This window comes from Pteropus alecto, unplaced genomic scaffold, assembly GCF_000325575.1.
Source record: "Pteropus alecto unplaced genomic scaffold, ASM32557v1 scaffold76, whole genome shotgun sequence".
Taxonomy (NCBI): Eukaryota; Metazoa; Chordata; class Mammalia; order Chiroptera; family Pteropodidae; genus Pteropus; species Pteropus alecto.
Window position 1 is genome coordinate 29,638,694 of NW_006443138.1, and position 26,965 is coordinate 29,665,658.

Sequence of the window (26,965 nt, forward strand, 5' to 3'; positions counted from 1 at the left end):
AGCTAAATCTGCATGGCTTTGTAGGAACCTGTTAGATATACGTGATAATTAGGATTAACTATTAAGATTAATATATTCTTTGTGCCTGATGAGAAGAGATATCTTCAGCTCAGTGAAATCTATTAACTATGTTTGAAAATTCCCCCAGCTATAGTGTGTGTCTCTGTGTTATAGAAGCAAGGAATCCCACACAAGCCATTCTAAGAATTAAGGAATAATAATGAAATAGAAGCAATCAAGCTCCTACATACAAGCAGATAGACAGTCTGGTGTGCATTTGTTGTTGTTGTTGTTGTTTTTTGCTTTCTACCAAGAGGAAAAAAAATAGTTTTGGTAGGAAAAATCAGATGTTCTTTGAGCTTAATGCCATTAATGGTGATGTATCCAAGAATATTCTTGAGATAAGTGAAGAAAATTACATGGAGCTTTAAAAAAATCCACTGAGTACTAAAATAAATGCATAGATATCTATAACCAGAAGTTCTCCTTTTCATACATAGATCCATTATTAGGTGAAGAAATTAAAGAAAAAAAATTTATGAATACTTAAAAATCAGAATCCCTGAATTCTGAAGTTCTTTTTGAAACTAATAAAAGTAACAGCAATTATGCTTTTATTTGGGATAAAACTCTGTAGTTAGTTAAAATGCCTATTTCTTTCCTTTTGGCTGAGAACACTGTGGTAATGTTGGATTTTTCATAGGCATGAGAAATTCTGTTTGGTATTTATATCTATTTTTTCTTAAAGAAAAAATATATTATTTAAGAAAGGTAATTTGATAGAAAAACCTTTCAAAATATGAAGCTCAAAAAAAATAAGAATTTATAGTCTGAAATAGTAGAAAAGGTGGGAACTACTAATGTATTTTCACTTTGTGAAAACCATGAAATAGATCCTTGAATCCATCAGACATATATTAAGGATCTTATATATGCTGGCAATTTTGTTAGAAACTGGGTTGATACAAAGGTGAATGAGTCTGTCCCACTCTCATAAACTCAACAATATATTGGAAGAAAAGATATACAAACAGATTATTAGAATCTGGCAGAGGTTCCAGATAACACTGAAATACTTTTGTTCCAAACCTAAAGATGCTTGATAAGCTATTACCACCTGAAAATTTGTGATGCTTCATTGAGCGAGGAAAATCTTCAGGTGTCTGAAGCAAAGAAGAGGTCGAAAGGCAGAGATGAAGTGTTCTGAACTAATGCAGCAGCAGCCCTGGGGAGTTATGACTAATTATGACCCAGTTGTGACTAGAAGCTTGGGTTTTAATGCTTACACGGGGAAAAGAGGTGCGATATTAGGATTGCTTAAGGTGGGAGTTGGAACTGAACCTCTGCTGTAGAGTAGGACAGTCAGAAGAGTGTAATACAATGAAAAGCAAGATTAATTCAGTCAAACCTTTACCACTGATAGATGACAAAGAAGCCTCTCTCTGCCATGATTCTGGAAAGGAACCCAAAGTCCCCTTTAAGATGCCAAAATTCTGAAGCCTGTACATCCTGCAGATTTAGAGTACAGATTTAGACCCCCTCTTGGTGTAGGAGGTTCCTACCTAAAATATTAGTATAAAAATTTATCCCAGACTTACATACTCCTTTAGAGCCTAGCAGAAGCAATCACAATATCACTGGTGGGATTCTTCAACAACGCAAACTTCACAATGTCCCTATAGAATAAAGATAGGTGCCTCTTAAGATGTGCTCACAATTGGTGCACCATGAGAGAAATGTAAAAACAAACAAACAAAAAAATAGCAAGATTACCTGTCTAAAGACTTGAGGACATAAAAGAACAATAATTTTAAAACATAAAGCATAAGGATCATAATGAAAGAACAGTGGATGCAATATAGTGTAGTAGTTAAGAGAATGAGGTCTAAAAATTAAGACGAATGTTGAACTACAGAAAAGAAATTGCAACTAATGTCTCAAAAAGCTAATATCCCTAATGAAAAGCATGCCTAAAAATTAAGAAGAAAATAACAATTTCATGGGGAAGGTGAGTGATGGTCAAAGTTATCACTAGAAGATCGTAGAGAAGAAATGTAGATGGTCTTTAAACATATTGAAAGATGCTCAGCTTCACTCATACTAAGATAAAGGCAAACTGAGGTGCCGTTTGGCCAAAATCAAGAGTTTAACATCATACTCTGTAGAAGTCTGTGCAGATCAGGTTCTTTTAATACTCTACTGGTGGGAATGCAAAATGTATTCCTCTTATAGAGGGAATTTGGCAATATCTATTCAAATTACTTATTTCTCCTTTTACTTTTTAACCCAGAAGTTGTCCCAAAGATGTATCTTCAATAATACAAAATAATATATATGCAAGGTAATTCAATATTTGCTATTGTAGCATTTGTTACAGTATTTATAATAGCAATAGATGAGAAATAACCCAAATGTCCAACAGTGGGATATTGGTTGAGTCGAGTATAGTATATCTAACAGAGTGGAGTACTCTGTTAGAAAGGAATATAGAAAGGAATAAGAAAACTTTCTATTGATATGGAGTGATTTCTAGAATTTATCATTAAATGAAAAAGCAAGATGCAGAATAGTGTATTTAATATATACTTTACATAAGAAAAACAGATAAATACATAAATGTTTGTGAGAGTGTATGTCTGCTTACAATTGCATAAAGAAAAATTTAAAGATAAATCAAAAATTTACCCAAAAATTACATATAAAAAGAGAAAGGGAAATAGAGGAGACAGGGATGGAATCAAGTCTTCTCTGAATGTATATAGTTGTATAGTTTTGACTCAAGAATCATATGAATGTTTTACATAATCAGATAAAATTAGATCAGAAAAGGGGAAGCAATTGTTGAAATTTAAAAACAAATAAAAAGAAATGAATCTAATAATATATTAGATTAATTGTTGACATAGCCACATAGAGAAAGAAGTATTTCAGCCAGCTTTATATAATACAGATTTTTCTGTGTACATCCTCAGTACTCCAATGAGAAAGAAAAAAATGCCAAGAAATTTTAAAGTTCATTCTTATAGTAAGCATATTGATAGTAACTATATTGGTGTTGATATTTTCAAAGAATTATTTGAAAGGAAATAACAAGTAATTATTATTGTTAGGAACGAAGATTTTTTCAGCATGAGAAAAAAAAGATATAAAGTATAAAATCAAAGAAATTAAGTAAAAATTTATTCTTGAAGATTAAGATCTAAAATCTGAAATCTGAATTGAAATTACTACTAATTCATGATTTTCTCCCTCTTAAAAAAAAAAAAAAGTATTTCTTACCGAAACAGCCTAGAAGCAGTAATAATCTAGCAGCCATGAATATCCGATACCTACATTGTGGCTTTCCACTGAATTGAAGAAGTTCTTTGGAAAAATGGCTGATTCCAGATCTGGGGCAAGTAATGTACAAGATGAACTTAGCACATCTTTGCCAGGACGCAAGAATAATGGAGGTCATGCCAAAAGGACACAGAAACCCTGATATCATATAAAAAGCCCTCAGGGTGATTATTCCTTCTGCATTTATTAACAGAAATTATTTTGTAGTTAACTTACCTTCATCTACTGGAGCCAATTTGTTACCTTGAAATTTCATTCATAAGAAGGCAGAAAAAAATTGTGTATGGTGCGGGGAGGGGGGGAAGAGAGTGTATGTGTGTGTGAGATGCTCTAGCAAACTTCAGTGATAACAAATTAGTTTTGTTTTCTTTTCTCCTACTTCTTTTCAAAGCAAAATCATTACTCACATGACCATACATTACTTTATTTTTTATTTACTTAAGTACCTTTTAAAGGTATAATTTATTTACCATATCACCCACCCATTTAAAGTATACAAAACATGGTTTTTAGTAAATACAGGGATATATAAACAATATAAACATCACCACAATTTCTTAATTTTTCAGGATCTTTTTTTCTTTAGTATCATTCAGTCTTGTAGATTATTATATATTCAGTATGATTTTTAATTGTGATATCTTTGACCCAAGATTATGTAAGTTTAATGTACACAACATTGATTATACTTATATTGTAATATAAATATTGAAAGCATTATTGATTTCGATGCTCAAATTCTTCATATTTAGTTATTCTCTTTTTTTCCCATGCCTAGCAACTACTAAGCTACTTTCTGTCTACAGATTTGCCTATTCTGGGCATTTCATAGAAATAGAATTATATAATGTGTACCTTTTTGTGTGCCTTATTTTACTTGGCATAGTATTTTCAGTCGTCATTCATGTTTATAGCATATATAAGTACTTCATTTCTTTTAACAGGTGAATAATATTCATCATAAACTATATTTCATTTATTCCTTTATAAGTTATTGAATATTTGGGCTGTTCTTTTTTTACCAAATAAGTAATGCTGCTGTGAATATTTGTGTACAGTTTTTTATATGGAAATATGTTTTCAGTTATCTTGGGTCTATACCTAGGAATGGAATTGCTAGGTCAGTATGTAACTCCATACTTAACCTTTTGAGGAACGGCCAAACTGTTTTCCAAAGAGCTGCACCACTTTAGAATCTCACTAGCATTACGTAAGCGTTCCTCTATGTTTTCACCAACACATGTTATTGTCTTATTGTAGCCATCCTAATGGATGTGATGTGGTATCTCATCATGGTTTTGGTTGCATTTCCCTAATAGCTAATGATGTTGAATGTACTTTCATGTGCATATTGCTTATTTGCATTTCTTCGGAGAAATGTCGATTCAGATCCTTTACCCACTTTTTAATTGCGTCGTTTTTTTCTTATTGAGTTATAAGAGTTCTGGCTACAAGTTTTTTTATCAGATATATGATTTGTAAATATTTTCTCCCATTCTGTGGATTGTTTTTTTTTACTTTCTTGATAGTATAGTTTGTAGCATAAAGTTTTTGTTTTTGTTTTTTAATTTTGGTGGAGTCTAATTTACTTGGCTTTTTCTTTTGCCACTTAGGCTATTTTGATGTCATATCGCCAAAATCATTGCCTAACTCAAGAACATGAATATTTACTGCTATGTTTTCTTATAAGAGTTTTATAGTTTTAGCTCTTACATTTAGATCTCTCAATGCTGAGTTCATTCTTTTATGTTGTGAGATAGAGGGCCATATCATTTTTATGTATGTGGGTGTCCATTTGTCCCCACACCATTTATAGGGAAAAAGTATTCTTTCTCCATTAAATTGTCTTGTACTCATGTCAAAAATTGATTGACTACAAAAGTTAAAGTTTGTTTCTAGATTTGCAGTTATGTGCCATTGATCTATTTTTCTATCCTTATGCCGATATCATGCTGTCTTGATTACTGAAAGCTTTGTAGTAACTTTTAAAATCAAGATGTATGAGTCCTCCAATTATGTTCGCCATTTCAAGGTTGTTCGGGCTACTTTTATATTATTTCTTACAACTGCATTTGAATCTCCTGTTCCCTCAAAATTAAAAGTGTTTTTTCCTAAAAAAGGAAAAAATAATCCAGCAAGTGAAGAGAAGGATAGGAAATATGAGAGATTAAGACATGTAAGGTAGACTGAAAAGGTACAACATTCATCTGATATGATTTTAAGAAAGATTATAAAGAAAATTAAAAAGACAATATTAAAATAAATAAAAACATATTTCCAGAATTGATAAAATGAAACTACGAACTGAAAAGCAAAAGTCTTGAGCGCAAGGTCAGTATAACACATAGAAACTGTGGAACGTCAAAGAAAGACATGTTACAAGCAACCAGAGAGAAGAGATAGATTACCTACAAAGATACAAGAATTTGACAGTAAATTCAATAAAAGGCATAAGAGAGTGAGATGATAAATATCTTCAAAGGGTTGAGTAAAATAACTGCAAATCTAAAATTCTGCACTCACAAGTATGAACAAAATATTTTCAGACAAACAGAGTTTATCATTTATGTTCACTTATTCAAAATGAACTCCTGGAGTAAGACAGAAATTAGGTGAGATGCCAGAAGCAGTGCTGGTGGGTGGGAAGAACAAATATATAGGCAAATCTAAATAAGCATTGAGCATAAACATTAATTTAATAACTGACAAAATTTGTGAGGGATTAAAAACAGTGATTAAAAACAATAAATAGTAAGTGGGACCAGTCCTAATATTATATAAAGTCTCTGTATTATAAAGGAAGGAGAATAAATATCTGATAACTTTGGACTTGTCAACTTATACATGCAAAATATTACGTGTAAGTAATCATGTAATAGAAATAGAAGATAAAACTTCAAGATAGGGAAAAGGTTGAATAAAAATTTTGTTGATCCATTTACCAGAAGTCAGGACGGGAAGTGGTAGGGAAAATCCATATAGTTTACCAAAAATAATATTAGAAATAAATCTAAATATATCAGTAATACATTAAATAAAAATCGGTTAAATTTTATTGAAGACAAATGGAAAAATACAAAATCCAGCTATAGGCTATTTTAAAGTTCAGCCAATATTCTATAAAATGTAAATTCCATAAGGGCAGGGACTAGTTCATTTATCAAAGTTCCTAGAGCAATGTCAGACACTTAATATTTGTAGAATGAATGAATATGCTATTTTTGAGAAACATACCTAAAATGAAATGATACAGAATGAAAATAAAATGGTTTTTAGAAAGATTTGCTGGGCAGACATAACCAAAAGGAAGCCAATAGAGCACTATCACTATTGCAAAATAGACTTTAAAGCAGAAAAGCAATGTTAGGTATAAAAATATTAATTATATAATTACAAAAGGAATCATTTACCTGAAAGATATAACATACTTGAAGCTCTATGGACCCAAGAATATAACCTAAAAAGAGAAATTCACAAGTTCACAATTATATTGAGAAATTTAACAGATCAAGCATATGGAAAAAACAAAAAAACAAAAGGATATAAGAGACACAATTAACAATCTATTTATGGGTACATATAGAACCATGTACCCAATAATTAGAAAATATACATTCTTTGGAAGCATACATGAAACATTTATAAAAAGTGATGCTATGCTAAATCATAGAACAAGTGTAACAAATGACTGAATTTATACTATTCTGACCAAGTTCTTTGGATATAATGTAGTAAAATTAGAAATCAATAAAAACAATATACCAACTTAATTCCATACATTTGGAAAATTTTTAAAGCTCATTTTTAAATAATTCATAAGTCAAAGTATAAATCCTAAGGGAAACTGAAAAAACATTTAGAATAACAGTGAAAACAATACATGTCAAAATTTGTGGGATATTGCTAAAGCAGATCTTCAGGGAAATTTTTTACCCTGAATGCAGATTAGGAGATTAAAAATTAATGTGCTAAGCATCACTCAAGAAATTAGAAAAAGAACATCAGAGTAAACCACCCCTCCAAAAAAAAAGGGAGAAATCAAAGCAGAAATTAATGAAACAAAACAAAACCATAGAGAAGATTAACAAATCAAAAACTGGTTCTTGGAGACTTACAATTGGATATGAAAGATAGGGAGACAGATTGTTTAAGAAAAAAGATACCAGATATAGATAAACAGTATTTGGAAAAGAAAAAGGAGAAGACACAAATACTGCCACAAAAGGTACATAATTTAAAAGTATCTTTTAAAATCATAAAAAAATAGAGTGGACTTTGTGCCAATTATGTACCTTACCAAACCTGAGTAGTCCTTAAAACCAACAAATTGTCAGTTTAAAATTTTCCTACCAGTAGGTACAAAGCCTAGTTGTTTTTAGAGATAAGTTCCACCAAAATTAAAACAGCAACTAATTCCTACCTTATAACAATTGTCCCAAGAAAAGCAATAAAAGGAAAGTTTTTTGACTCATTTCATGACATTAGCATAATTTTGATATTAAATGTGGATTTAATACAAAAAATTAGAGGCCAGTGTTACCTAAGAATATAGATACAAAAATTCTAAATAAAATATTTGCAAATTCAGCAATGTATAAAAATATTTCCCTATTACTAAGTACAATTTATCTTAAGCATTCAGGAATGGTTTAACATTTAGATTTAAAGTAAAGGAGAAAAATAGAATAATATAATCTCAATATATTACAAAAAACAAAAGCTGTGAGAAAATGAGGCTGGAGTGGTAGGATATGGTCTGATAGTGAAAGGCTTTGATATGTTGTTCGTTGTGAAGGTTGGACTCTGGTGGCTGCCAGCTGCCAGTGGACAGATTTTTTTTTTTTTTAAAGCAGGATAGCATCAGGATCAAATTTTCTATTGGAAGATAACTGACATCAATTTAGAGAAGCAGATAAAGCAGTGCGGTTAATTACAGAGAAAATCCTTGGAAACAGAATCAGTGGGGTTCTGTGGCTAGACTGGATGTAGATATTAGTGGAAAAGGAGAAGTCAAGAATGATACTGAGATTTTTAGATTGAGCAACTTGGTAAAAATGACTACATTCATGGAGATAAGAAATACCTGATGGACCCTAACTGTAAACTCAACCTATACATAACCTTAAACCTAACCCTAATCCTAACCCTATACCTAACCTCAAACCTAACCCTACACTTCATGGTAACCTCAACTCTATTCCTAACTTCAAAACTAACCCTAACCATAACCACAACCCTAAAAGTAATTTCAACCCTAATCCTAAGCCTAAACTTAAGCCTAAATATAATAGTAACCTTAACCCTAACCCTAACCTAACCTCAACCTTAACTCCTACCCTAACCTAAAACTATACCTAACATCAACTTTAACATTAACACTAACCTAACACCCTAGCATAGCCCTAATGCTTACCCTCACCCTTATACCTAACTTCAAACCTAACCTCAACCCTAACTGTAACTGTAACCCTAATTCTATACCTAAAAAAAAAAAAAATCTGTACCTAGAATGGCGAGAAGACCTGGGGAAGGAAAGGGGAGCTTACAGTGCTTTATGCATGGTGACATATTTGTTTTTCTTCATTATGAAGATGTGACACTGTTTGGAAGAATGACTTTTGATTCATAAAGAGTCTCACAAACTATTTCTATCATATTTTCTGTGTCACAAGTATAATGTTAACTGATTTAATCTGATGTCCCTTTAGGTCTCACTCGAAGTATTAAAAACACTTTTATAGGCTGATAAACATACCCTACAACTATAACTCTTAGATGTTTTACCAATAATAAGACCATAATATACACAAGCCTCAGAAATACTAAAGTAGGTACAAATACCGTATTCGAATATATTCGACCTTTCCATATCAAATAGGAATAAATATTTCTAACAGCTATGTACATTTTAATGCTGTTATCATTCATTGTTTTTTTACTTAAGTAAAAATACACTAGACATATAGATGTTCTTACCATTCGCGCCCCTCTAACCTTTCTGTGAAACCAGGTGTGTGTCTTAGGGACCTGGACTTTATAATCATTCCAGCCATAGGAACAAACAAAATTAGGCTTTTCACCTTAGAGGAAAGCTATTCTTTGGAGGAACAGTGGTATATAACATAATGAGACTTAGTTTTGACAATTTAATTTTGTCAGTTTGTCATATGTACAAGATTTTTCTTTACAGCATTAGTAACAGCAAAATATTAGAAGTAATCTAAGTGCATCAGCAAATCAGCAAAGAGAATGAGGCAGCTATTTATTTACTGATATAGAAGGCTCTTCAAGATGTAGTTAGGTGGGAAAAGTGTGCAGAATAGTAAATAAGCTGTGCTACCATTTGTTGGAGGGAAAAGTGTATGTTTTCACATGCGTGTGCACACTTGTGTAACCATGGAATGTCAGGAACTCTTTGGAAATACATGCAGGAAAGTGGTAACTGTTTTGAGCCCCTTGCAGAGGAGCTGTGAGGATTAGGAGGCAGACTTACTATTATAAATCTTGTACCATATAAATATGCAAAATTATTCTAAATAATAAAGTTTTTTAAAATAACATGGAAATTATGAGAGAATTGGTCAGCTTATGGGTTTCTGCAGCTGCGATTCTTTATGGTTTCATTTTTCTTGGTGCATAATAAAAGTGTTTGCCGGGTAAGTTTCACAATTTCATCAGTAAATTAAAAGTACTAATCAGGACCAAATTTAAACTACCAAACTAACTTGTTTCAAAATCAAAACAAAGTCAGAAGAAGACACACTTTTCTAATATAGATCTTACACTCCAGTTGAAATAATAAAATAGGGTGTAAAGGTAATCCGACTGTGACAGCTGCTGGACTAGATTCAGTAGTTATTCTAATTTTGTTACTGTCTCCTTCCTACCACACTGCTTCTTGTAAGTTCTTCCCAAAGTTGTTTAACCAATGAAAAAGGAACTTCCCAAGCTAGAAAGATAATCTTCAGTCAAGTGTGTATGAAATGACAGACACATAGTATAACTCGAGAATAATTAATGACTAATTTGTATTTTTTCGTGAAATGAAGTTGAAAATAAAGCTCAAAGGTAATTTGCTGAGATTTTGTTAAATTTATAACCAACACTAAATCTGACCCACCTAACTGTAATTGAAAGGGATTATGCTTTTTTCTTTTTATATATTAAATACCAATATGAAAAATTAAAGTTTAATTAAAATTCACTCTAATAAAATAATTTCCAAGTTTTAGCACTTATAAGTGGAAATAATTTTAATACTTTCTTAAATATCCTTATAAGTGGAAGAAACCCAAATTAGTAAGGTTAAAATTTATTTATGAAATGTTTTCTAAAATATCTCAATGTTTCTAAGTGTAATTAGTTCTAAAACTTATTTAGGTAGGTTAATAGCACTATCACAAACCAAAAAGCAAAGATTAGTAAACAACTAGATAACTCAGATCAGAATTTAAACTTTTTCTTTTAATACCCGGATTCAGATAGCTAACATGTACTGTTCCTTAGCTTAACTAAGAATTTTTCTATGAAATACAGTTTCTGTAACACTTTCATCTTAGCACTGACATTTTCGTCTTAGAAGAAAAGATTAACAGAATAAACGATGAGCTCTTTTTTCTCTGGGAGGATATGTATTACCTGTGTACATAGATGATGCACTTACAGCTAAGTTTATTTCAGCAAGTTCTTTTTTTTTCCTTCCTTCAGACAGTCTTATTTTTTATGTCATTAGGACTGGAGAATTCAACTATCTGCACATGCACATGGCATGGTTGAAGAGAGAAAATATTTGAATATAAAGTACCTTTCATGCCAGTAAAATGTGAAGGACTTGCTCCTTTTGCTTGTTGGCCTTACCTTAAGAAAAGCATAGTACAGGAGCTCCTTTAAGAGCAAAGCGTTCAACCTCATGACTATGCAGAGAACATGCTTCACAGCAAATTTCTGAATACTAGACGTAGGAATACTAAACTTAATAATTGTCATGTCTTTTAAAAATGGAGAAGTTCTTATTATATCTTCATTCAGTTTTATGGATCAAATGAGTGCTCTTTGGTCTTATCTGTTTACTGTGATCAGTTCCTTTGGAAGGCTTTCCTACTCATTCCTAAGAAATACTTGAAATACACTCTGCCTTGAAAGTGGATTTGTGTATGCTTTATTAGTTCTTTTTAAGTTTTTAAACTTACACTGGGTATCAGGTATTTAAGATTAAGTGTGTCATGTTCTAAGAAAACAACTAGCCAAGTATACTTTCACTGCACATTCCTGTTAAAGTCGACATGGAGAAGTTTCTTATCCAAATGAATGACGTGCAGATGTTTTGCTCACTTTCTGGTTATACTGCTTTGCCCTTTCCTCTCTCCTTTCCCCTTTCCCAAGAGCTGCTTTACAGAAAACTTTCCATTTGTCATGTAATACCACGTGACATAAGAAAAATTACCCTATATATTTTCAAGGTTACTGTAAGTTATCTCAGAAGACAAATTTGATATTACAGATCATTTTTTATACATATTTTCTTTGCTTTCACTTTATACTAGAGAGAAGAACCGGCTTAGAAATGTCCATATATTACTAGGTAAAAATATGAAGACCCTAAATGCCCAATAACATGGGACTCATTAAACATCTTTTCAACTGAATACTATGCAGCCAGTTAAAATTAGATTTTAGAATAATATTTAATGACATTAAAAATGTTTATAATGATGACGATAGCTAAAATTTCTTGAGTGTTGATTTTTTGCCAGTCAGCTTTCTAAGTGCTTTTATTAAGTCAGTTGGTTAATCCTCACAACAGTCTTATGAGGAGAAAGTAGTGTTATTCACATTTTAAAAGTGAGAAAACTGAAGCTCAGAGCTTTTAAGTAGTTTGCCCAAGCTTTGATAGCTGAGAAGAGGCAGAATTAGAATTCAGATGCAAGCAGTTTGGCTCTAAAGCCCTTGCTCGGGCATCATTACATGAAAAAATACTGAAGAACAATCTCTATATATTGTTTTGTAGAACTAGACAAAATGTTTTTAATTCATCTAGTAAAGAAAATGTGTTAAAGATACCTAATCAAATTTTGGATGGAGAGGAAAGATGGCATGTCCAACCAGATACCAAAATATACCATAAGATATAATTTTTTAAATGCCATGTTGTAGCAGAAATAGAAAATAAATCAGAAGAGCATGCCACTTTTTATGCACAGGAAGAGGCTGAATGGATACACCTAAATATTAAGAGTAATTATCAATGTCTTGAGAGATTTACACATGATTTTTTTTCATATTATAGCGAACATTTTAAAATTATGCGGTGTTAGCAAATTTATTTTTAATGCTTTTAAAACTTCAGGTTCCAACAATATTTTATTAGTGCAATATATGTTGCTGTTTGATTTTTATGTATAGTGCGCCCTACATTTTCTGAATTGCTTGCTCTGCAAAGTGAATTCTCTAAAATGTTGTATATATATAATTTGTTTATTCAGGGCTTAAATTAACCAATCAAATAGAATCACCAATCCAGTCCTCCTTTTTGGTAAATGTGGAGAAAAAGCAATGGGATAATAATTTCTTCTAGTCTAGGGTCAAAGAGGATTTTAGAATCTGACCTATTTTCCAAACCTGAATTGTTTGTTGATGGTTTAAAGAAAAGATTGAATTTTGTATATGTAGCTTCTGTCTGATCACCTTACTGAATTTTTTTGTAAGATGTAATAGTTTTCAATCGATTTTCTAGGATTTTTCTAGGTATATAATCATTTCATTTACAGATAGTAACTTTTTCCCTTATGATCTGTATGTTATATAGCATCTCCAAAAATGGAATAGTTGTTAAAAAAGAATGAGTAGTTCTTACAGTAACATAGAAAGATAGGTCCTGTATATCAGGAACTGAAAAGAAAAATAGTTACAGAGTCCCATCCTATGTAGAGTATAATCCAGTCTTTATTTTAAAAAAATAAAAACAAGGATTGCATAAAGTGCTTAATTTGAGATTACTCCTCCCCATCAAATTCCTATACCAATTTAGGTGCCTGTCTTAGTTTGCCCAGGCTGCCATAACAAAATACCATATACTGGGGTAACTTAAACAACAGAAATTTATTCTCTCACAATTCTTAAGGCTGGGAAATCCAAGATGAAGGTGCCAGCTGATTGAGTTTCTGGTGAAAGCGCTCTTCCTGGCTTGCAGAAGCCGCTTTTACTATGTCCTCACATGGCAGAGAAGAGAATAAGGTGGCAAGGGGAAATATTCTCTTCTTCTTGCAAGGAAATATTCTCTCTTCTATCGGATTGGGGCCCCACCCCTGTGACCTTAAATACCTCCGAAATACTCTAGTAGACAGTCATATTGGGAGATAGAGCTTCAAAATGAATTTTGAGTGGGGGAGACACAATTCAGCCTATAGCTGTGCCTAAACTTTTTTTCTTCCAACATCCTCAGAAATCCTATGTTTATTTTATTTCAGACAGGATTAATTTTATCCTTTCTTATGACATTCTTAAAGCACTTGTTACTTTACAGTATATTGGAGAAATTTTATTTAAATTTCACCTTATAAATCATTTTCTTTTAGACACAAAATCGAATGAAGCTAATGGCTGACAACTATGAGGATGATCACTTCAGATCCTCCCACTCCAATCAAAGCAATCATAAACCCTCCCCAGACCAGGTAAGACTGCTTTTGAATGTTTTATAAAAACCAGTATGCTTTTATTTTGATGTATTTTGTACTAGCATTTACAAATTCTGGAGTATGAGTTAGAAAAATAAAAATAAATTACCAGCTTTTGAAAACTCCACTTTAAAAAAAAAAAAACAGATTCAGTTTCTATGTAGGAAGGTGGTAGATGATTCTGAATATTTTAAGAGGAGATATTCAAAGGATTTGAAGATGATGAAGAATCCTTGAGTTAGGTAGAGGAAAAAATATTTAAATCTTCTCAGAGATGCATACTAATTGGTTATTGTCTTTTCTTATTAAAGAAATAATGCCTTATTAGAAAAATATGACTCCTTATGAGCTCAATGAGGCACAACTCGGTGTAGAGGTTACTGTTTTTTAATTGCAAATTTTAAAGTCTCTGCTCATCACCTATTAAATGTGAAGATTGAAACATAGATTCTTCACTCCATTACCTTGGTGGATCCCTCTAGTCTGTCATTCTAAAGGAAAATTGTTGCCTTCAACTTCTTATCAATGCAAAAGAGGCACTGATGAGTCTGAAGGGAACCATATTCAACTTGTTTTTTTGGAAGAAGGGAACTCTCCCAAGATCTTGAAAATGATGGATGGAGAGAGTGGTGAACAGATTACCTCATATCCCATTGCCAAAAATCAGATTTCAACATCTCCATCACACTCAACCTTAAAATATATAGCTGAGGGGGAAAAAATAATAGTTAAGTAATTACATCCATATGACCAAAAAGTCAAGGAGAACTCTCCCACTAAACATCTCCAGTAAATGATAGCTGTGGTGTTGCCTTAGAAAGAGAAGAAGAAATATCGCAAATGAAAGCAACAGTAATATCCAAATGGTAATTTTTTTCTAAGATTCAAAAGCTATAGTCATAGTATGATGACATTTACTGACCCAGTTGAGGCAAGCTTTATATTTTAGGCAAGCCAGTCTTTTATGTAGGCAAAATGGAGAGTTGTCTGTCTGACGTCAGCAGTCTTTTTCTGCCATGAAGTCATTTTGCTTTCCCTGCCTGCTTCTGGATACCTAGAACTAAATTTATGCCAGTGTATATAAAATGAGTATTAGACCCTTTCCTTGACACAGATTTTGAAAATAAATACAAAGAATTAGATGCCTGGCTATAGTGGGAAGCAAACAGAAATAAAGAAAGTTTGAAGAAAAGGCAAATAATAAAGAAAAGTCTCCAACTTGATAATTTTGACCAGATCATGCCCTGGGATAGAGACAGGATCTTGGAAGGATAGGAAGCATAAATTGTAATGACAAACTAAATTACTCATTTGGGTAGTTTAGGTAATTAGATTCTAACATAAAAAGAGTCAAGAAATTAGAAACCATTTTCTCCTACTACTTATGCTTATGTCTTTGTTTTAATTACTAACCAACTCTTTTTCATTCCCATGCTGCTCTGGGGCATTGTTCCCTTTGTCATCTCTCTCCCCATAGGATGAGGAGGAGGGTATATGGGCATAGCCAATCAGATGATCTTAGTTCAGCCATTTTGTTCAGAACGGTGAGAAACGGCTTTCTTTAACTATAGAAACGTTTTTTTGTTGGTTTGCTTTCATTTTTTTTTTTACACAATCATTCTCACATCTTATTTCTCTGTAATTCATGAAATTTTTTGGTGTGCTTTCTGGTTTCTCATTTTCACATGATTCCTGTGTGTATTGCTATGCTTCTATAGTGGGATTTGGGTCTAGTGCCTTTTTCTTTCCCCTGTTGTGTGTTAATAGTCACTTTTATAATTTTTATACATTTTGGGAGAACTTCCAGGGCATTTAACTAAATTTCTCCTGTTGTGATTTTATTAATTATCTGATCTAGTGTGATTTTACAGTGTCCTGGTAAGTGACTTACATCAAACTGGAAATTAAAAATTGACCAAGTACTCTGCCAGTAGATTTGGGGTATGCTTTTTATGATAATTAAATATAAATATATAGTCTTTTTTTTTTTTTTTTTAAGAAACCTGTGCTGTGAACTAAAACCTTTTGTTTCCATTTGAATTCACAGGGTCAGTAATTCTTACAGAGTGCATACCAAGGATGTCCTCTAGGGCTTTGGCATCACTCACAAAATGTTCTTAAAAATAAGGAGAAATAAAGAAGTAAAGGAAGACTTTTTAAAAAGTCAGTCTAAAGAATTCTTTTCCTCTCTTTTATGGATTGCTGCTGTGTTAAACAGTTGCCAGGACACTGTCTAGAGTCTTTCCAGGCCAATTGGCTGGAAAACATAGTCCAGCTGTGGCAGTATCTCTCTTTGATCTGATGCCCTGGAGGTTTGACTAAGGAAATCCTTTTCTTAGAGAAAATAATAATTATGATTAATAAGTTCACACATATTGGTGGCCTTGCACTCCCTGGATTCACTGCCCGTGTTTATTAGTGATCTCACTCTCTTGGAGTCAGTTCTCCCTGAAAAGTCTGTCGTGGTGTTATACTTCTTAAAATGATGAGGACATGTGTAGACTTCTGACTAGCAAACACAGCCAAGAAGGATGACAAGGTAAGTTGTTGAAAGGGGCATATACTATGAAGATTGGAAGCTTTCCAAATGACTTTATCCTGAGGGTGTGAAAGAAGATGAAATGCACAGTACCGACCGAAAAGCTTTTTGGGTTAGCATGCTGCATGCCAGACAGAGCTAAGCTGAGAATATTAATGTGCTGATTCTCTTTATCCATACTATACTCTACAAGGGTAGTTATTTATCATCATGAAGCATGTGGGGCCATATAGCAGTTACATGTAGTTCACCAGTCTCCTCCTTCTAAATGAACCCGTGTTGTCTGTTTAGCAGAACATGAGAACTTCTTGGTATGCATTAACAGGAAGTACCTCCCCCACATACATGAACATGAACAGGATTGTATTTTGGTTGTACACCCTTTTCCTAGCCAATCAGAAGAAACATGTTAGTGTTATAGGACTCAAGGCCCCTAGGAAACTTTATCAGGAGACAGAAATGAACAAACCTTCACATAGATTTCTTCCTGAAGTCTCTATTTTCCTTTCTCTTCTCCCATAGTAAAATAACTTCTAACAAGAGTTCAAATGCTGCTGATTTTGTTTTTTCAATTATTGCACTCTTGCTCTTACTGCACTAAAATATTAATTGCCATTGGTTTAACACATTGCAGTTACAATTAGCTGGCCAGAGCTCGAGTTTCTATGATAGGTTATTTCAGATTTTTCCAAATGTGCTATAAATATCTTTATATCGTAAGGTTTATATCTAAAGAAATGCATGTGTGACCCCTAAAACACTGCGGAAGTCTTGACTTGCTGTCTAGTTTCCTTCACTTGTTTCTTTGCTAATACTACAGGGAACAGATTTTCTAAAATTTCAAACTTTTGAAATTAATGATATATCTTATCAAGCTTAAGTCTATAAATTACATTTCACCTGGATTTTTTATAGGCTGAGGGGAGAGAGAAGGGACTCTCACACCTTCTAAGTGGAGGTAACACTTGCTTCATTCTGTGTGTCTTAGGAAGTTTTCTTGACAGCAGATTCTTTCAAAGAATGTTTCAATGACTAACTTTCTTTTATGGGGAATTTCTGTATAAAATTCAAGGCATTTTCCCGAGGGCATAGATTCCTCAACATACAAGGCCACATGCTCTTTCTGGACTTCATCCTGTGGAGGCAGTTTCTTCTTTCTTGTTCCCTCACTATAGAATGTAGGCCCCAGAGGACAGGGACTTAAGTAGATTTACTTTCGTATTACCATCATCTAGAACAATGCCTAGTGTACAGTAGACCCTCAGTAAATATATATAGAATTAATTAACTTCTGAATTCATGAACTTCAAAGAAGAAACAGTAAAACTCACATTGAAACCAACAGCATAGAGTTAGCTGTTAGCTTTAATGTCAACATTACTAGTACAAGAAAAGGAAGTTTTGAAAGGGGAGATAGTATCTAGAGACAAAAGATCTGTAGGACTCCTACAATTTCATGCAAAATAAAAGGGAGTTGCGTGTAATTCAGAAATATTTTCTATCTACTAACTTAACTTAATATTTTCTATCTACTAACTTAATTCAGAAATATTTTCTATCTACTAACTTAACATCCCTCAGGTGGAAACTTTTCTTCTAGTAACCTGGGGTTCATAGCCATCAAAAAGCCCCTGGAGCATGGTAGGTCCCAAGGCCACATGCTCTTTCTGGACTTTATCCTGTGGAGGCAGTTTGCGTACACTGGTGCCAGACCACTCAGGTACAGGATGAACCAACCAGGGGCCTTAGCAGTTTGTCTTGGTATAAGACCATTCCATTGACTAAAATCTGGAAATGGGTTGCATGCTTATTACATCAGCATGATAGCATTGCCAAACAGGATTTGGACCAGTATGTTATGAAATTTTTTTTTTTAATTAGAGGTCATTTAAGAGGTCATTTAATTAGAGGCTTTTAAGACAAATGTTTTAAAACAGGTGTCTCTTTTTCTGACATTTCCTTTTTGTCTATCCTAGTAAGGTTGTCCTTATCAGTTTGAAACATTCTAAAATTATTCTATTTGTGCTACATTAGAAGTCTCTTAATTCTCTTGAGAATATTTCTGTGGAAGGGAATATTACAGAATTGAATGAAATAGTGAATTGGAATATTTTGTCAGTATGGTCCAGATTTTTTATTGGACCAACTGTTTAAACCGTTTGGACCAATACCAGGACCAGTTTTTGATATAACAGGCAAGGAATGATTTGACCTTGTATTTTCAAAAGTGAATTAGAGATTTTAGCACTTCTTTCCTGGAAAGTTTAGAAAAGCCAGTAGAGTTCGAGAAGCAGGAGGATCCTAGCTACAGAGAAATAGAAGGAAGAAAAGAAGCATATATTAAACACTTACTATGGGAACACTTACTATGGGCCAGACACTTTCATATCTCTTGTCTCTAATTTTTACAGCTGCCCTAAGAACATGTTTATAAAAGAGGAAATATAATTCATAGAAGTTAAGTAATTTTCTAAGATTAAACAGGTAACATGTGGCAGATGTGTAAACTCCAGGACTGACTCCAGATCCTATGCTCTTCCCACTATACCTTAACCAAAATGAGAAGGAATATACCACTTTGCAATCTAGTTAGTTCCTTGGATGTTGAATTGAATTGTATTCCTGTGTAAGGAAATAACAAAACTGCCTTTACCAGTAAGAAATTTCTCTTGCTAAAAGGAACCAACCTAGGTGGATTTTTGACATCACTTCACTGATATTTTTTATAAATGCAACTACCTAGGAATCTAGTGAGGAATTTGGAACTGTAGAGATTAGGAAGGGACAAGAAGTGGATCTTGGAGCTTGGGGAAATTTTGGGTGGATGGAAGGGGAAAGGAAAAGAATTTTAGATAGAACCAACTTGGAGGAAGGCCCTCAGAATGAGAATCTGATTTCTAGGGGCTAGTACACAAACCAGCCCAACTAAAACAGTGTCATTGTCCATTCATTCCATGGTCGTATCCCATCCACACTTCTATATTAATATAAGGTACCCATAATTCAAGTAGAAAAACTATAAATGTGAGTAGCTCACAAGAACAATTATATATTGAGCTTTACAGAAGAATAAAATAATAATCAGCTTCCCTTGGACATTGTCTGAATCACTTGTATTCTGAGTTGGTTGCCTCTTCATCTAGTTCTGATGCTTCAGGGTCCTAATCAGAATGTGGACTTCGGAACCAACTAACTTAATTTTATTCATTTGTAAAATGGGAATAATAATACACCTCCCTCATAGGGTTGTTGGGTGATAAAATGAGATAATATAAAGCTTTTAACAGTGCCTTTGCATATCATGATTGCTTGATTAATGTTAATTATTAATGTCTTCAACCTGAAGACACATCCTGACCATTTATAGCATGGTGCCCTTCCCACTTCCATCTCTGTCTCCCTCCCTCCTCTCTTCCTACTTTCCCCTTTTTTTTCCTCTTGCTCTCTCATTCCTTTAAATAGGTGGATTGTGTGAGAGTTCCTTAATTTTCAGCTTTGGATTTGAATTGTTCTTGTACCACATAAACTCCAATTTAAAAGAGTATATAGTTTCCTATATACTCTTTTCAGAAATGTCTTTAACTAGTTTCTTCTTTGTCCTAAGTACACAGCCTGCTTTCTGTCTTTATTGCTTCTTTCTCCCTCCTTTTTCCTTCCCAAAAATAAATTTAAAATCCTCATTTATTTCTGCTTTTCATGATTTTCCAGAGGACTCTGCTCCTTCTATTCCTAATCTTTTCATCTTAAGTTCTCTCTAGCTGTCTCAAAACTTACCTATTATCATGCCAAGCTTTCCATATCATACTCCGAAAGTCCCTTTTTATATATATAGACCCCTCCTTCTTTAAGCCACCATCTCTTGTCATATAACTGCAACAATACACTAATTTAGATGCTGCTTCATTTTTTTTCCTGGTCTCAAACAGCTTAAACCTATGTCAAAACCAGAAAGATTCTGGAAAATGGAACTATTTTCAAACAAGAATATTGGAGAATAGAGACTAAAGGATGGTGATGCTAACGGTTACCATTTAAAGAACCTGCTAAGTCCCCAGCACTTAGTTTAAACTTATAAGTGCATTATAAGCGTATTCTCATTCAATCTAACACAGCAATCCTAGAAGACAGACATGATTCTCATTCTTTTACTTCTGAAAAAAACTGAACTGCAGAGAAAGAATTTAGTAAACGTACCCAAGTTCACATAGCCTGTAGGTAGTAGAGGCTAGATTTGAACCTAGATATGTCTAACTAAGCCAAAATTTGACCCACCTCCAATAAGGAAGCAGAGCTAGAGGGGTTTTTTGATTATAGGAGAAAGAGTAAGAATATCCAAATTAAAAATGCCGATGGAAATAACAGTCCTTTGAAACCTAGCTAAACGAGTAGAAAGGGACCCCATTGTAGTATAGGGAAGGAAAAATCATATCCTCTGTCCTCTTAGGTTCAGTGACTGGAGTTTGTAAATCAAACTGATAAAAGATCTTAACAGGAGGGGCAAAAACAGATTTAATTATGTTCAAATGCACAGGAGCTTACAAAAAAAATGTCTCAAGGAGACAATTAAATTTTGGGCTTATAAACCATCTTAACAAAGGAAGATAAAGTATGGAGAAGAGGCTAGACAAAGGAAAATGGATTTGGGGCTTCTGAGGAAGGGATAAGTTATGAGAAGGTGACTTGGAACTGGATGGTAACTAAGTTATTTGGTAGGGTTTGCTGCAAGTAAGAGTCTAAGGTGACTAGAGTTGTCTCTGGAGTTGTTCTTTTCCTGGTATCAGAGAGGGAGACATCTTTACAAATAGAAATCTGTTACCTTTACAAAGGGAAATTTATGCCCTGCTTTAAGACAGAAAAGAGGAGGGCAGAGAGCTAAGAGCCTTCAGCTCAAAACAATCCTTATGCCAAAGTAGCGTATTTTGGGGTGTCATACTCTGATTCCACTTAGTAACAACATATGCATGTTAGACTGCTTTGCAACTACTTTCTATATCTTTTCATAGCTTAGTAGCTCATTTCTTTTTAGTGCTGAATAATATTCCATTGACTGGATATACCACAGTTTATCCATTCACCTATTGAAGGATACCTTGGTTGCTTCCAAGTTTTACAATTACGAACAAAACTACTACAAAATCTATGTGCAGATTTTTGTGTGGACATAAATTTTCGATTCCTTTAGGTAAATACCAAGGATCATGATTGCTGAGTTATATGGTAAGAGTAGGTTTAGCTTTGTAAGCAAGAAATTGCCAAACCGTCTTCCAAAGTGGCTCTACCATTTTGCATTCCTCCCAGCAATGAATAAAAGTCCTTATTAATTCTTGCCAACATTTGGTGTTATCAGCGTTCTGGATTTGAGCCATTTTAATATGTGCATACTGATATCTCGTTATTTTAATTTTCATTTCCATGATGAATATGTGGAACATGTTTTCATATGTTTATCTGACAGCCGTATATCTTCTTTGGTGAGGTATCTGTTATTGGCCCATTTTTCAATGGGTTGTATGTTTTCTTATTGTTGAGTTTTAAGAGTTCTCAGTATAGCTTGGATAAGTCTTTTATCATGTCTTTCGCAAATATTTTCTCCCATTCTATGGCTTGTCTTGCTAAGATCATCCTTCGCAGAGCAAAAGTTTTTAATTGTAATCAAATCAAGCTCATCAATTTATTTGTTTTATGGATCACGTCTTTAGTGTCACCATACTCAAGGTCATCTAGTTTTTCTCCTATATTATCTTCTAGGAGCTTTATGGTTTTTCAGTTTTTCGTTCGTGATCCATTTGATTTTTGTGTAAGGTTTGTCTAGATTGATTATATTCACACACACACATACATATATGTATAAATTTTCATATTCCTAACTTGTTGGCAGTTTTCATCATGAACAAGTACTGAATTTTGTCACATAATTTCTCTTCATTTTTTAGATAGTCATATGATTTTCTACTTAATCAGTTAACATGGTGAATTACAGCGACAGATTTTCAAATGTTGAAATGACCTTTCATTTCTGGGATAAACTCCATTTACTAATGATATACAATCCTTTTTATATATTGTTAGATTTGATTAGCCAATATATTTTTAAATATTTATATCTATTTCATAAGGAATAATGTTTTCTAATTTTCCTTTTTCCATAATGTCTTGTCAGATTGGTACCAAGTTATACTGGCCTCAAAGTGAGGTGGGCTGTGTTCCCCTGTCCTCTGTTTTCTGAGAGATTTTATATAAGAATAAAGTATTATTTTCTTATATTGTTGAAATAATTAATTAATGAAACTTTCTGGACCTGAAATTTTCTTTTTGGAAATGTTTTGATCACAAATTTTATTTATTTAGGTTATAAATTTTCTATTTTGTCATATGTTTCTTGTAAATTGGATTTTTTGAGGAATTTGACTGTTTTGTCTCAATTGTTCTGATTTATTGTAATAAAATCGTTCCTAATAGTCTCTAATTATCTTTTTGATATCTTAAGATCTGTAATGATATCCTTTCTTACAATCCTGTTATTGGTTTATTCTTTTTTTCTTGATGAGTCAATCTGGGAATTTATTTGTTCATCTTTTTAAGAATCAATTTATGGCTTGTTAATTTTTGCTTTTGTTTGTTTTTTTCATTAATTTTTTCTCTATATTGTTTGCTTCTACCTGGATTTCCTTTGTTCTTTTTCTGGCTTCTATGTGCTGGGCGTTAGGTCAGTGATTTTTTGTCTTTACTTTTCCTAAAATATGTATTTCAAGGTATAAATTTCCCCCTAAGGACTGCTTTAGCCACATTCCACAGATTTTGATATGTTAAATTTTTATTATCATTTAGTTTAAAATGTTTTCTCTTTTTCCTGTAGATTTCCAAACTTAGGGGGATTTTTCTAGATATTTTATTGCTTTCCAGTTTAATCTCATTGTGATCAGAGAAGATATTTTGTATTATTTTAATTACTTTACATTTTTGAGACTTGGCTTATGACCTAGAATATAGCCCATCCAGGTGAACATACCCTGTGCTTCTGAAAGGACTGGTATTCTTTAGCTATTGCATATAGCGTTCGATAAATATCGATTAGGCCAAGTGCTTGATAAAGTTCAGATTTTCTATGACTTTACTGAAAATAATTTTGTGGTTGGGTGGGGGAGTCCAGTCTATTAATTGCCGAAAGAATGGTATTAAATCTTCAGGTGTAATTGGAATAAGTGACAGTAAAGGTCACTTTAAGTTTATCTGGCAAATAATAAGCATTCAATGAATACTTTTGGATATTGACTTTCCTGGCATTTTTTTGGGTGGCAAACTGCCTATAATATGGTTTTCATTATACATAAAAATATATATGTTTCTTTTTAATACTCTTATTTTAGAATTCTCATAGAGAATGAGATGCTATAGATAAAGTACTTTAGGAAGTTAGTTATCTCCCAGGTTAACTATGCATTGGCCCTAGCCTTCTGATATTTAGTATTGAAGAAACAACAAGAAGAACCTTATAATGGCATAGTGAGTAGGCACTGTAGGTTAAATAGGAAGAGAAAATAATAATCTGTACATACAATATAAGTTTTAATAGAGAGAAACTATCGTATATTGGAAGAGTTAGAAGAGGTCATGAAGGACAACTTTATAAATATATGACTTTAATGACCTTTGGCTACATTTAAACTACTCTCCTGGTATTTTAACTAAAGCTCTTTCTCTACATAGTAACACCTTTTTTTCCTGTTTTAATGAGATATATTTGACACACAATATTATATTAGTTTTAGATGTACAACATAGTGATTCGATATATGTGTATATACCCTCAAGGTCCATTCATGTTATCACAAATGGCAGTATTTCCTACATTTTTATGGCTGAATAATATTCCATTTTTGTGTATATTTACCACATTTTCTTCATCTGTTCATCTATCTATGGACAATTAGGTTGTTTTCACGTCTTGGCTATTAAAAGTAACACTGCAGTGAACACAGTGGTGCAGATATCTGCTTGAAATAGTGATTTTATTTCCTTTGGATATATACCTGGAAGTGGAATTGCGGGATCATATGGTAGTTCTATTTTTAATTTTTGGAGGAATCTCCATACTGTTGTCTATAGTGGCTGTATCAGTGTACATTTCTACCAAAAGTGCATAAAGGTTCCCTTTTCTTCACATCCTCACCAGTATTTATCTCTTATCTCTTTAGTAATAACCATTATCAACACTCTTTTAGAGCATAAAATACAATTCTGTTTTGTTCTTTTTATTATTATTCAATTTATTTAAATTTTAAAAAATTTACCCATTTCTTCCACCCCCTACCCCTTGCCTCTGGCAACCACCAATTTGTTCTCTGTATCTGAACTTGGTTTGTTTTTGTTTTTTGTTTTAGTTCTAGAGTCCACATATAGGAGATATTATATAGTATCTGTTTTTCTCTGTCTGACTTATTTCACTTAGCATAATGCCTCAGGGTCCATCCATGTTGTCACAATTGGCACAGCAGGAGGTGAGTGGCAGGCAACAAGCAAAGCTTCATCTGCATTTGCAGCTGCTGCCCAGCACTAGCATCACCTCCTCAGCTCTACCTCAGATCATCGATCATTAGATTCTCATAGGAGCACCTGGTGCCAAAAAGGTTGCGGACCGCTGCTATATATAATATTATGTCATCTGCAAGTAGGGACATTTTTACTTCTTCCTTTCCAATTTAGATGCCTTTTATTTTTCCTTGCCTAATTGCTTTGGCTAGGGCTTTTGATACATTGTTGAATAAAAGTTACAAGAGTCGACATCCTTGTCTTGTTCCTAATCTTAGAGGAAAAGCTTTTGGCTTTTCACCATTGAGTATGATGTTTGCTGTGGGCTTGTCATAAGTGGCCTTTATTATGTTGAGGTATTTTCCCTCTCTACCTGTTTTGTTGAGAATTTTTATCGTAAATGGATGTTGAATTTTGTCAAATATCTTTTCTATATCTATTGAGATAATAATATATTTTTATCCTTTACTTTAATAACATGGTATATCACATTGATTTGCAGATGTTGAACCATCCTTGCATCCCCGGAATAAATCTCACATAATTATGATGTATGATTCTTTTATTGTATTGTCAAATTTGGTTTGCTAATATTTTGTTGAGGAATTTTGCATGTATGTTCATCAAGGATATTGGCCTGTAATTTTCTTGTGGCATCCTTGTATGGTTTTTGTATGAGAGTAATGCTGGTTTTGTAAAATGATTTTGGAAGAGTTCCCACCTCTTCTATTTTTTGAAAGAGTTTGAGAAGGATTGGTATTAACTCTTCTTTAAATGTTTAGTAGAATTCACCAGTAAAAACTTCTGGTCCGGAACTTTTGTTTACTGGGAGTTTTTTGGTTATCGTTCAGTCTCTTTACTTATAAGTGGTCTGTTAAGATTTTCTGTTTCATCGTGATTCAGTCTCAGTAGGTTGTATGCTTCCAGGAATTTTACCTATTTCTTCTGAGTTTTCCAATTTCTTGGCATATAATTAATTGTTCATAGTAGTCTCTCGTGATCCTTTGTATTTCTGTAGTATCAGTTGTAACTTCTCTTTCATTTCTGATTTTTTTCTTTTGAGTCCTCTCTTTTTTTCTTGGTGAGTCTAGCTAAAAGTTTATAAATTTTATCTTTTTAAAGACCAGATCATAATTTCATTGATCTTTTCTATTATCTTTTTAGTCTCTATTTCATTTATTTCTGCTCTTTGTTATTTCCTTCTTCCTATTAACTGTGGGCTTCATTTGTTCTTTTTCTAGTTCCTGTAGTAGGTTGTTTATTTGAGATCTTTCTTGTTTCTTAAGATTGGTACTTATCTCTATGAACTTACCTTTAGAAATGCTTTTGCTTCATCCCATAAATTTTGATATGTTACATTTCCATTTTCATTTGTCTCAAAATATTTTGATTTAGCCATTACTAACACCCCTTTATTTTTTTTTCAATTTAGTTTAATTTAATTTTTTAGATTAAGTTTATTGGAGTAACATTGGTTAATACAATTATATAATTTTCAGGTGTATATTATAATTTGACATCTGTATATTATGTGTTTACCACTCAAAGTCTAGTTTCCTTCAACTACCATATATTTGATCCCTTTTACCCACTTCACCCTTCCCCTACCTCCCTATATTTGACCCCTACCTCCCGCTTCTTCCCCCACCCTCTACCCTCTGGTAACCACTAGTCTATCTATAGTCTATGTCCATGAGTCTCTGTTTGTTTGACTGTTCATTTGTTGCTTTTAGGTTTATATCCCACATATATGTGATATCATGTAATTTTCAAATTTTTCTGTCTGGCTTATTTTGCTTAGTATGATTATTTCAGGGTCCATTCATGTTGTTGCAAATGGCACTATTTCATCTCTTCTTATGGCTGAGTAATATTCCCCTGG

General features: G+C 33.0%; 1 protein-coding gene across 1 annotated transcript in view; it reads left to right on the top strand.

Annotated features, from left to right (window-relative positions):
• The window catches only part of ERC1 (ELKS/RAB6-interacting/CAST family member 1), a 480,046-nt gene that overhangs the window by 397,576 nt on the left and 55,505 nt on the right, over positions 1-26,965 (top strand). Inside the window, exon 18 of the mRNA XM_015598545.2 lies at positions 13,914-14,012. Within this exon, the coding sequence (XP_015454031.1) occupies positions 13,914-14,012 (99 nt within the window). The remainder of the gene's footprint in view (positions 1-13,913; positions 14,013-26,965) is intronic.